Source organism: Australozyma saopauloensis, chromosome 7, assembly GCF_035610405.1.
Source record: "Australozyma saopauloensis chromosome 7, complete sequence".
In the NCBI taxonomy this organism is placed as follows: domain Eukaryota; kingdom Fungi; phylum Ascomycota; class Pichiomycetes; order Serinales; family Metschnikowiaceae; genus Australozyma; species Australozyma saopauloensis.
The window spans coordinates 465,517-478,014 of NC_086137.1; the positions used below are offsets into that span (position 1 = coordinate 465,517).

A 12,498-nucleotide genomic window follows, 5' to 3' on the forward strand; every position below is an offset into this window, starting at 1 on the left:
TATACGTATTATCCGTTTCTTAAATATATACTAATTAATGCAAATGTGCCTGTCATCCAGCACCGTTCGATGTTCAATCCCCGTTCAATGACTCTGTCTTGTCCTCTTCTGTGATTGGTTCTATCTTGCCATCAGCTGGCCCTTTTGGAGTGTCTTCTACCTCTGTATCTGGTTTCTTTTCCTCCTTCAAGCCTCGTCTCCGACGCTCCTGGCGAAACTCTGACGCTGTTCTGGGCCTGTCTTCATCATTTGTCTTCCGGAGCTCTTGCAATAATGACCGTGCACGCAGACCAACATCATCATTCGTGGCGGTGTCACTCTTTTCGATTTGTGGTGACTCCTCTTCGGCGGAAGCGGGCGCCTCTTCGGCTGGACGAGAATTCTGCATGAGATGCTTCTTCATCAAAATCCTCTTCCTAGCAGATGTAGGCTCGCCTCGGTCCAGTCCAGCTGCTTTCAATTTCTCAAGAAGAGAGTCCATCACGTTATCTGTTTCAGACTCACTGACATCCAGCTTGGGGGTGTTTGTCTTCGAAGTATTCTCGAGGAGCTTCTTCCTCTGCTCGTAAACCTTCAATTCCTCTTCGCGCTTGAGGTTCTCGCGTTGTGCCTTCTTGAATTCAGCAGCGAAGTTTGTGAATTTGCTGAGGAACAGATTCTTGATAAATATGTCGTTGTAATCTTCTCCGAAGAACGACATGAGCTTCTCCAACTCTTTGAACGTATATTTAGCCTGGTCACTTAGGAGCTCTGCCTTCTTTTTTGCCTTTGGAAGTGTAGGGCTAATCACTTTGAGGACCCGATCCTGAGGATGGAATTTCGAAACATCACTCAAGTTTCCGACATCAATCAGACTCTGTACATTCTTAATCGCCTGTGCGTAGTCACGACAATCATTGGATACAACTTCGATGGAATATTTGGCTGCTTGCACGCAACTGGCGAGCTCTTCAAGGAAACCAAGATATTCGGGGTAGTTGAGTCTGATCACCTTTTCAACATAATGAAGGAAAGACATGCTGTTTTTGTCATCTTTGACAAATCCCAAGCGCTGCAAAGAATTCAATTTGAATCCCTTGGCTTGCTTCGAACTATCATTCATGTAGTTACCAACAGCAAGGATGATTTCAAATACACGACGCAAGTTCTCAGAGTCCTTGATTTTGAGGACAGATTGATCAATCTCGCGCAACTTGAATACAAGATCATCATAATCTTTCTCGTAATTGGCTATCGTTCTCAACGCACGGATTCTGGACTTCCAGTAATGCTGTAAATTGTATATCAATTCCAAGTAAAGGCGGTCAGATCTCTGCAATTCACTTGGATCCTTCTCGGGCTTTGCTAGTTCTTCAGAGGTGTAATCGGTGGAATAGGGCTGAAGACTCAAAGCCAAGCTATTGGGTACTTCGACTATTTCATCCTTGGCCAAAAACTCTAGCACCGTAGGATTCTCTAAGACGTCCTTGTCACAACGAAGGATTTTGTCCACCACTTCCTTGTCAGAGAACAGATTAAAGAAATGGAGATTGATACCAAATTGCTGTGCAATGTCTCTAGGCAAGAAAGTGATCTTATCGACATCTTCCTTCTTCTTTGTGGCCAAGTTTCTGATTTCCTTAGCAGCAAAAATGACCTCGATCTCGTCCAATACTCCTCTTTCCATAAGTTGAGTAACAATAGTCTGAGGCTGTGAGTTTTTCCAGAATGACATTGCGTTGCTCTCCATGCTGTCCATCTTCTCCCAATGAAGTTGCTTAAGCTTTTTCTTTGGTCTGGGATACTGGTCAAATAGATTTGGAACAGGAGATGGCATGTGGACGGGAGTGACACTTCCCAGTTTATTGCCGGGAAGCGGTGGTGGGGGTGGTGGCATCAGACCTCCAAACATTGGAGGAGGGGGTGGTGGTGGAGGTGGTCCTCCTCCTCCCAACAGGGGTGGAAGAGGTGGTGGAGGAGGAGCAGAACCCAGTCCACCCAACAATGGTGGCATTGGTGGTGGCGGTGGTGGTGGCGGTGGTGCTTCTGATCCTCCTAATAGAGGTGGAAGTGGAGGTGGTGGTGGAGGTGGTGGGCCGGCTTTAACTGGCTCTTTCTTATCAACAAGAGGAGTTGTCTTTGGTTGGTCGTCAATTGGAAGATTCTCTGCCTCGTTGTCATTCTCGGGCGTGGAATCAATGGCTTCTGTCTTCTTGACTTTAGATGTTAATTCAGATAAAAACTTAGGATCCATGCCACTGACTGTCTTCATGTTTCTGAAATCAACCTCCTTGGTTTCACTAAATGGTTTCGATTCCATCTGAACCTTTCCTTGAGAGTATTTGCTCTCGATTTTGTTGAACAAGTCCACGTTTGGAGTAGTAGGATTGATTGATGCGCGTTTGGATTTGGGTGTTTTTGGTTCGTTTGTTTTGTTAAGAGCATTAAGTTGTGAGTGTAGGTCTGCCTTGAGCTTCTCGATCTCTCCCAACTCTTCTTGAAGTCTTGACTTGACGTTTACATCAACAAGCTGTGCAATAAGAGCAGCATCCTGTTCGGAGTAATCGAAGTCAATATTGAAGTCTTTGAAGTTATTCTCGAGCTCTTTCAAACGATCCATTGCCAAAAACTTCTGTTTGGAAAACATCTTGCTATTGTTGAACTTCATGATATCGTTGGACTCACTCTGCAAGGAGGACAATTGTTGTCTTAACTTCGAGAGCTTCTCCAAATCATCGTTACGCATTGCCCGTCTGGGGCCCATAACAACTGGAGGTGGTGGAGATGGAGACGCTTCCTCTGGTGGCAACTCGTCCTCACTTTCTTCGCTTTCTTCTGCCAAATCTTCGATTTGGTTATGATCGGCTTCAACATGAATTTCAGTAGCTTCTGGTTGAGTGTAGTTCTCGAAATCGGTCATCTCAAGCTCACGCGCCAAGTTCTCAATGTCGTTCATTTGTTCCCTCAAAGCTCTCAACCTGCTGCTAGGCTCAATCAGACTTCTAAGCTGTTTGTTATCTAGTCTAGCCTCTCTCTTCTTACGGTTGATTTGATTTTGAAGCTTCGACACCAACTCTGTATTGCTTGTCTGCACAGAGTAAGTGGTTTTTCCATCTTGCCTTCTGGACTTGATGTCGGCGCTGTTGAGCATGATGAGAAGTTCTCGCATCTCCATCTCTTGCTCTTGCTTCTCCATGAGATACTTTCTTTTGAATTCCTCGAGCTCATCCTGCATTTCTTCGTTTAATTTGCGAGTACGTCTCAAGACAATTTCTTGCTCCCTGACCTCGTTCGTCAAGCTGGTAATAAGCCCTTCGGATCCTAAGGAAAGCTGGCGCGACATCTCATCTCTCTCGGCAGTGGCCTCTGCAGCAATTTTTCTCTGGGTCTTCACCTCAGCCAAGGCCTTCCGATACATGTCATCAGTTGTGAGGCCCTGGAACAAACGATTCATGGCAATTCCAATGGCAGAGTCATCGTTGGTATGCGCACTGGCAACATTTTGAACCAAGCCATCAAGAAGGCGAAGACTTCGCATCCGATCCTCAGGATCGTCTTTCTTATCCATTTGATTGAGAAAAAGATGCTGGATCGTGCTAATGAAGACACCCTCGGCCTCGCTATTTTGCACCAGGCTCCAAAGACTATTCACAAGCTCAACAGGGTTGTTGAAGTCGATGTTGGCATCGATCAGCTCGTCGGCTTTCAACTCAACCTCATCGGCGTCTGCCATGTCTGCGTATTTTGCACATTGTTTTGAGAGTGACTCGAACCCCATTTCTTCAAAGTTCTGCATCAACAACTCGATGCCAGCACCTTTGAGCTGGGACCGGAGGTGGATACGAGCTCTAAAATCGATTCCATACTCCACTATGGTATTCACTAGGAGCATGGTAGACAAGCAATATTCAAACAACTGGTTTTCGACCTGACTGGCATTATTGGTCGACGAGGCGTATTTGAGTTCTTCGCTTGCTCCAACAAGTGAATTATGGTATTTTCCCCTGCCGCCCAAAGTGCGGGCTACAATTCCTAGCCAAAGTTGGAACCTCTGACTCAGACTGGAAGAAGGAAACACTCTTTTTAGGGTTGCTTGATTCATAGATGTCGGCGCGCCCGCACTCGAGACAAACTCGTAATATGGTCTTGTTGATAAAGAATCGAGAGCCTTGAGAACACGATGGTACTTGCTCTTGTGCTCATTGGAGCCCGAGGTACAGTAGTACACTATGAGAAAAGTTAAGGTTTCGGTTGCAATTCGGCGGGTAGCTAACCTCGGAGACAAAAGCGCTCCGGAAATAGCATTGACGTACAAGGCGTCATCGGCCTTGGCGCGCTCGGCGCCCAACTTCTGGTTCATCATACAGCGAAGACACTTGAGCGTATTGAGCTCTTTTGTGAAGATGTCGTCCAGAATGTGCTCGATGTTCAGGTCGCCGATCTGGTCGTGGACCTTGATTAAGTACAGCGAGAGAGCCACATCACCCTGGAAGTCGAAAATGAACTCGCGCACCCAGTCAATGGGCTCTGTGCGAAGAGACACCCATAGATTCTCGAGCTCTTCGCATGTGATCTGCTTGGAAATGAGTTTACGGGTGTATAGCTCGGGGCTAGCGTGGGCCTTTTTGGCCAACTTGTTGCGCTCGCTCAACTGGTCCTGGTAAATCAACATCCACTTCTTGTCCACGCCGTAGTTCATCATCTCCTGCCGCGCCTGCTGCGGGAGCGAGCGGAAATCACGGCGGTCCATCAACTCGCGGAACATCCGCTCCACTTCCATCGGATTGGTGGGCCGCTGCGCGCTTGGCGCCGAGTCGTCCGCGTTGTTGATTCCGGAGGATGCATAGTTGGCGGTGAATGATGTCGGTGCGGTAATACTAGGCACAAACGAGGTGGCAGTGCTTCTGGAAGCCAACAGAATGGTGGTCAGCTTGCGGGAAAGCGCACTGGATGCTGCGGCAAACGACGAGGCGCGAGGCGGTGCCGAGCGGTCACTGCCCACCCGCTCGTCGCCATTGAGCGCTGTTTTAGTATCGTACGGATTATATACTGTTGTCTGCAGCAGATGTGCCGACAGTCGTCGAGACGGAGAACTATTTACGGAAAACTGGTCGCGCGAGCCGTGCACGGAGCCCAGCATGGATGCGTCGCCCATCTTTTCGGGCACGTAGGGGCCATAAGGGCTTGTGGTCACTCGTCTGGAGCTGAGAGACGGCGTTGTGTTTGAGTCTAGCGAAAGCACATCCAGCGCGGAATCCGGGCCAGCGGCAGGCATGAAACTCGGGTCGCCGGAAGCGTTGGTCGTCGGATCCACCGAACTACGTTTTCGTAGCGAAAAGATCAGCAGACTGGCCGATCTGCGGCTGGTTCCTTTGGGCGCGATTGGCGGCGGATGCAGCGGCACCTGGGACGCCGGCTGAGCGGAGAGCGGCGCGTAGTATGCGTTCGTCCGGGGCGGCGATGTGTCTGGTTGCGAGCCCTGCGGTTTGTGGGCCTGGTACGGGTCTATTCGTTTACGGAGAGACATCGATGTGGATGGGGACGGTTCGTGGGGGTGCGTGGGGGGCCTGGGGCCGCTTGGAGATGCCGGATACGGAAGGTCGGTGCGGTGCAGTCTGGTTGTGAGCCCTTTTCGTGTTTCCTGCCGCGGGTGTGGGTGCAATGTGTGCTTTTCCAACTGTCGTGGTTGTAGATCGGTTGTATGTACGGTCTGGGTAGTGTGGAGGTGCGCGAATGTGAAACAGACGAAAATGGGAGCGAAAAAGTGGAAAAGGGAGAGGAATGAAAAATTTACGAAATGATCCAATTGGTTGGAATTTGATTATATATGAAGCGCCCGTTTTTTTTACAGTCTTGTACGGGTCTGGACGCGTGCACTGGTGCAGTAAGTACTGTGGAATCCATTGAACGTAGGAATTCTTGGTTCGTAGGAATCGTTTGATCGCAAAAATTATTTGCTCGCGAGAAACAATTAATTGTAGAAATCATCCGTACAAGGGACTCCTATTATTACTCCAGGACGCTCTTGCTCTCGCTCTCGCTGCTGGCGACTGTCTATTGTCTTGAATGCTGGGATTATTTCGAAATGAGCTCCATCCATAGACGTCAGATAATTAGATGACTCGAGGAGAAAAGCGGATCGATTTTGTAGAAATCTGCAGCAACGCAATAAGTAGCTTCATATGTGGGTTTTCTGACTCACATTCACCCCGACCTACTGGAGATTCTCCTTGAGCATCTCAATTGTATCGTCTAGGTCTCGATTCATTTTCTTTTTAAAAGCCTTGGATTTGCTCTTCTTCCGCTGCATTGCATTCGCTGGCGGAGCGCTCATCTCGTTGGAGTCGTGGAATTGTTCTGCCTCATCATCCAGCTTCTCTACCTCCTCGTCTACTTCCATTCCAACAGGTGCATCACCTTCCTCTAATTTCTCGGCTGCAGTCTCGGACACAGTCTCAGGTTGTTGTTGTTGTGTTTGCTCCTGCTCTAGATCTTTATTGGCGGAAGGTATGTCTACCTTCTCTGCAACCCCGACTGAGCTTCTCAGCTTTTCAAATGATGGAGCCTTACTTTCCCTTGGCGTCGTAGATCTATTGTCGTCTAGAATTATAGCGTTGAGGTGGAACTCCTGAAATGACACATTAGTCGCGACGAAATCCTTGAATGCATCAATCTTGATGTCATCAACATTCATGCTTTCCACGTCCTCCTCAGTATCCCAGAAGCCAGACCTACTCCAGAAAATCTTGGCTCTGACTGCCAATAGAAGAAGGTACAACTTCACGAAGATTGGCTCATCCTCAATGACAACTTTTGGTATCGTGATCAGCTCCTGCGATCTCTTGAACTGGAAACTGCTGCTCACACTCGAAATGTCGTTGAACAGCGGGTTGGGCTTTATTTTGTAGATGTTGGAGTGAATAACACGGAGTTTGGCGAAGAACTCGCAGATGGCCCGAAGCTTGACCAAACAGTAATTGCAGAGCGGATACAGACCCACTGTGTGGTGCGACTCGCCTCCAATGTCTGTGGTAGAGGAAAGATCTGCATCTTTTGTTTCTCTGGTTGGAGAGTAGAGTTTGAGATTGTACAAGCGCGCATGTTCTAAGCGGGCAGCGCTATGTTCGCCACAGAATCCACATGGTTCCTCGAGGGCGACTGGAATCTCCAGGCCGGTCTTGGGGCCCTTGTAGCTGACTTTGAAAGTTTCGTTTACTCCCGACACCGGTTCGATACGCGCCTTGCCCTCAACCAAGAATGACCAGAACGACCTGCCCGTGGCCCATCTATTCATGAAGCTACCTGTTGGTGTAGGAACCTGGCCCAACGCGGGTTCAATCTCTTCAGTGTAGACCTTCCGGAAATACTTGAGCGACTTCAACGACGCCAAGTCGAACGAAAACTCTGGCTTACTGATCTGATACACAAACGCCTTGAAGTCGCGCTGGTAGATTGGTAGATCGAACCTCACTGAGCGCGCTCTGGGACAGTATACAAACAGATCTAGCTCGTCGGCCAAGCGTCTCTCGAACGCCATACTAAACTTATTCAGTTCCTGCGCAAGATCTGCATCTACAAAGGGCGTGCTTACCGCCGAAGCGTCTCTTGCGCGATTCTGATCCTCCATTTCTTGAAACAAGGTCTTTAGGTCCAGGAGCTGGCTCTGAAGATCCGAAATAATGGTATCTTTCTCCTCCAACTCCTCGATGAGCTTCCTGTTCTTCACTTTGAAGTTGTACGTATCACGGTTGGCCGTCAGAACCATCTTATTTGCCTCATCAAAGAGTGAGGCGGTCAAGTCTTCGACCTCGGCCTCCAAACGCACGGTTTTCGCCTGCGCGACGCGATTCTCTTCTGCAACAACATCGTGTCTCTTCAAGAGATCGTTGTATTTGGTCTGGAGCGCAGCGAACGCCGCGGTTTCGGCGGAAATCGTGTCCAACTTCTGTTTGTACGTATGGTTCTCCCTGCGGAGCAGATACACGGACTCTTCGAGCTGCAGCAGGCGAGCTACCTCGGTGACAAGCTTGGTGGAGAGCGCAGCGACCTCTGCGGCCAAGCGGGTATCGATATCTTCGGCCATCTTTGTGTTTGTGGACTATGGGGAATTGCGGGACGGGGAACGGTGGAGAGAAAAATCTTTTTGCACCAGTACAATTGTGTGGTGCGGGCGAGTATTTCAGGGTGCGATTTGCCGTCCTTTTATAGTTTTGCGTGGAGTTGAATGCTTATTTATGGAGTACCAATCTGTGACCAAATATGGGGTACATAGCAAGAACAGAGTGGAGCCAAGTATACGACTTGAAGACTGTAGCATATTATTTGGGACTTTGAGTGTTTAATTTTTTTGTTCATTTTTTTTTACGATTTTTTCGGCGGTGGAATAGTGTGGATCTGCGGAAACTAAACGAGATAAGATAAGGGCGGGTAGAGGAAGAAAAGGGAGAATAAGGAGATAATTTGTTTTTTGTTTAGGGTTTTCATTTGATATTTTTTTAAATGTTGATATTCCACCTTTTGTAGATTTCTACTGGTGTCCCTGATATTACACTTTTGCGTAGATATATCAGAGCAATGAATAAATTTAAATGAAGCAGTAAAAATCAGCATTCAGTTTATTAATGAAACAATACACGAAATCTTGAACAAAAGCAAAGGAACACACCACTTGAGGATTGCCTAGTCTTCTATTGACCTCTGCCTCGGCGCTTTCTATGCTTCGTTCATTTTTGAGATCAAACCAGGAACAACGGAAATCGGAGTATCGCAGTATAATACATTCTTCTACTCAAATTAATCAGCATCAATTTACATGTTATTTTGTGGCGGAAAGTGCAGGCATTGCAGTTGATCTCTTCCTACCTTAAACGAAGTAACCTTCGACTAAGCACATCATACTCAATTCATGACAAAAAATAACATTCCTGGATAATTATCATCATTAATTAATTTTGCTCTGGACTAAATTTTTGTAGCTTCGTTCTCGCTCTCGAAGAATACCTCTGAAACATAACTTGCTATTCGAATCGATCCTCTCTGAAAATTTCAACGCAATTGTTATACCCAAATTCTACCAGCAGATAATTTGACTCATAAAAACTGCTAGAGCCAAGTTTTCTCTATGAAAGTTTTACCCCACAGTCGACTCCAATTTCCGTTATCTTATCTATACTGGAACTCCATACTTCTCTACAAAATCCACGATTTTCCCTCCTAGCAACCCGAAATTAGGCCCAATTGCTTCGTATAGGTACGTATCATGCTGCTAAACTTCAATGCTCCTGTGGGTTACTCGAAAAAACCGCTTAATTCGGCTCTTTCAACCATAAAAACCCCGGAAAGCTGGGTGGAACTGCCGAAAAGCGGGGCATTTTCACTCGAACAGCTTCCTACAGATGTAGTCCTTCTAATACTACGCTTTACGGGTCAATTGGACGTTCTAAACCTCGCATGTACCAGTAGCACTATGGCCAACCTCTGTTTATGTAGAATACACGATACAATCATTGTAGACTCTTCCTATACACCGTTCAATAAGGAGCACAGCTTGGGGGCCACTTATGTCAATCTGTTGTTTTACTTCAAAAAATTGCTCAGGACTTACAACGGGAAGTATGCGATTCGGAAGTTCTCAGTAGTGGACCTTCCGGACCTGTTCAATGTATATGATGCCGAATTGAACAACTTGATAAAACTGTTCTTGGCACGGCTTAATCATTTGAACGAACTTGTGTGGCTGCTGGATGGGTTTCGTCTCGAACATCTCATGCAATTGTCCGAACACAATTTGTCCAGAATCGACGTAAAGGTGTACACGTCCAGCCATCCATCCGAAACAAAACGTCGGATTTTGAAAGCGGACTTCCCAGATCTCAAGGCTTTGAGTCTATCGCCGATTCCTACTCTGAGAAAATTAGCAGAGCTACTCAAGGAGTTTTTGAGTAGCCACTCAACCAAACTTGACGCTTTGGCGCTATCAAGGTACAATAGCAAATTGGCCAGCTTTGTGCCAACCGCAGAGGAGTTATCGAGCCTAGACGAGTCGGTGGACACCACTCATCGGGCAGACTTGGAGACGGACTCTTTGACAACGATTTTTGAGACTATGAGGCCCGATGTGTACGGATCACTTACACAGCTTACACTAGAGCATATGCTTGTGAGTTTCAAAGACGCTGAGTTGTTGCGCGCCAGCGTGAATATGACCCAAATCTCGCTTTTGCGTTTGTCCAATATTTCTGAGTACGAGATTGAAGAGTCACGACTACAAGAACATGGGTTCCTTGGCAGACTCGGGCCACTACTAGTCAAATTGGAGCATCTTCAACTTGATTTCCGGGAGACGCAGAGAGACACAATTGGCCCATTTTTGCGATGTGTGAACAGCCTCAGCAGCCTAGACTTGGTTGTGCGCATGAACGAGGTCAAAAAGAGCCATATCAATCTTGAAGCGGTATATCTCCAGTACATAGCCGCATTACAGAAGCATTCTTTTCTCCGGAAGCTCTCCTTGGAGTTCCGAGAAGAGTCGCAGAATTGCGACGCCGTTGAAAATGCCCCATTACACTTCATAGACAACCTCAAGTGCTTCTCACAGCTTAGCAGTCTCAGAATCAGCAGCGGAAACGAACATCACAAACAACGTCTTGTGGATCTGCTTCGGCACTTGTCAAAGCTACGGGTCCTAGATGACTATGGTACACACGCAGGCGGAGCACCGAATCTCGGCCTAGGAATGGTCCATCCGAATGTGTTTGACGAGTGGTTCAAGGTGCAGCATGTTGCATTTTTGTATCAGCAGGCGCAGTGTCAGCTTCAGTACGTCCGAATCAAGAAGCGAATCTTCGAATTTGAGGATGGCACCGTCAATCCGAGAGTGGGAATTGACCGATGGTTTGAGAACCGCGTGAGGGTCCTCAATAACAATTGTGTACCAAAAGGTGAATAGTTGCAGCCATCTTTGTATGTCCTACTTTACTCTGAGCTACAGCCAATACAAAAAGTCCGATGTCATTGTCTCATTAATAAATATTTAGCGATAAATTAGTTGTTGGATCTGAAAGCGATACCGAAGAATTGACCAAAGAAAGTAGTCTCGAACTTGGACTCGTACTTGACGTTGTTCAGTCTGATCTCGGCCATGATTTGGGCCTCTTTCTCTTGAGCGGTCATTTTAAGGGGAGCCATTTTAAATAGATAGATGTGAATATGAGTTGCAACAAATGTTGATGAGAAAAAATAACTCTACGGGCGAAAATCAGATTTCTTATATAGTTTTCGATGGCTGCAAATTCAGCCGATGACTAAGGCCAGAAAAGTCCGAATGCTCGGAATTCCCACCAATCAAACAGGCCATGCAGCACTACATGCCGACCGCGCATATGGCTCACCAACCGCTTGTAGTCACACGCAGGACCCCCCATCTGTCATTCAAAGTCCGTCGCTGTTTGTCGTTTGGTGACATTGCTGGTATAGCCTAGTGCCCCTCGAAAAAGAAAAGACGTTGGCGGGGAACATGTGAATATATACCGTTTTCGGGGTTTGGATGTGAGGCTGAACTCGGTCTGATGGGGGAGATAAGGTGGATCGGACGGAGGGCATCCTTTAGCGCATGGGGCGTCAAAGTCCGAACGCCGTGCGCTAATAGGGTACTACAAGAAAAAGAGTCATTGATGGAACCACTTCGCAAATCGGGCGAAAAAGATTTTCAATTTAATTTCCGTGCCTGGCCATCGGCTGCCGGTACCTTTTCTGCCTCTGGAGTTTTGCTGTGCTTGTGTCTTTTTCCCAATTGCTGGTTGTGACAGCGTTCGTCCGAATGGTTGCAAAACACCGAAGCCGGCGTTAGTTAATCCATTAGTCCGAGCTGTATACCAGATGGCGCCTAGTCGAAGAGAAGCCTGGGTGGGAGCCGATGGTTGGGAATAGAAGAATAGGCTTTCGGTGTTTGGTGGCTTCTTTGTTTCTTTTTTTCCGAACCATCAAGGAACGGATTATCTGGAGAATTGTGCCGACAGTAAATGGACGATACTCGACGGGAAGTAGATTCCTTTTGGATTTGTACAAATTTCAAAAAATAGTTTTGGGCACAGAGCGGATTTTGCTTTTTAAATTTACATGGGTGAAACTCCCAAAAAATTGTTTCTTGACGAAGCCTGGACTTCTATATTTTTGACACTGAGCCTCAACTGCAAGTATCCACCAACTCCCTAGCTCTCTAGGTGGCACTCTCAATTTCGACAAAAGTCATCACAGTCCTATCTTCCATTCAAATGTCGGCCCAAACGTGTTCAGCCACATCTTTTTTGAGCCTACTCATTCTTGTGAGCCAAATCATATCGAACCTGCAGACAATACGGTTAGGAGCGCCTGGTTCCTCAAGAACCCCGCCCACATTTAACCGCTACACTGCCACTGCGGACTCTAGTGGTTATTCGATTGTCTTGACAACCCTCGCGTTGTACATAGCAACGGCCATCGTGAGATCATAGGCGTCAAAACGGACCTGGATTGGGCTGT

General features: G+C 47.2%; 3 protein-coding genes across 3 annotated transcripts; 1 reads left to right on the plus strand and 2 right to left on the minus strand.

The window, feature by feature from the left end:
• Positions 1-73: 73 nt before the first annotated feature.
• PUMCH_005144 (uncharacterized protein) lies at positions 74-5,506 on the minus strand (the record flags this gene model as incomplete). The annotated part of the gene is made up of 1 exon (XM_063024051.1): positions 74-5,506. One exon carries the CDS (start codon positions 5,504-5,506, stop codon positions 74-76), a length of 5,433 nt encoding a protein of 1,810 aa, XP_062880121.1.
• A 687-nt stretch (positions 5,507-6,193) lies between these two features.
• Positions 6,194-8,062, minus strand: PUMCH_005145 (uncharacterized protein; the record flags this gene model as incomplete). Its single annotated transcript, XM_063024052.1, has 1 exon — positions 6,194-8,062. One exon carries the CDS (start codon positions 8,060-8,062, stop codon positions 6,194-6,196), a length of 1,869 nt encoding a protein of 622 aa, XP_062880122.1.
• Positions 8,063-9,238: 1,176 nt separating this feature from the next.
• PUMCH_005146 (uncharacterized protein) lies at positions 9,239-10,927 on the plus strand (the record flags this gene model as incomplete). Its single annotated transcript, XM_063024053.1, has 1 exon — positions 9,239-10,927. One exon carries the CDS (start codon positions 9,239-9,241, stop codon positions 10,925-10,927), a length of 1,689 nt encoding a protein of 562 aa, XP_062880123.1.
• Positions 10,928-12,498: the final 1,571 nt, after the last annotated feature.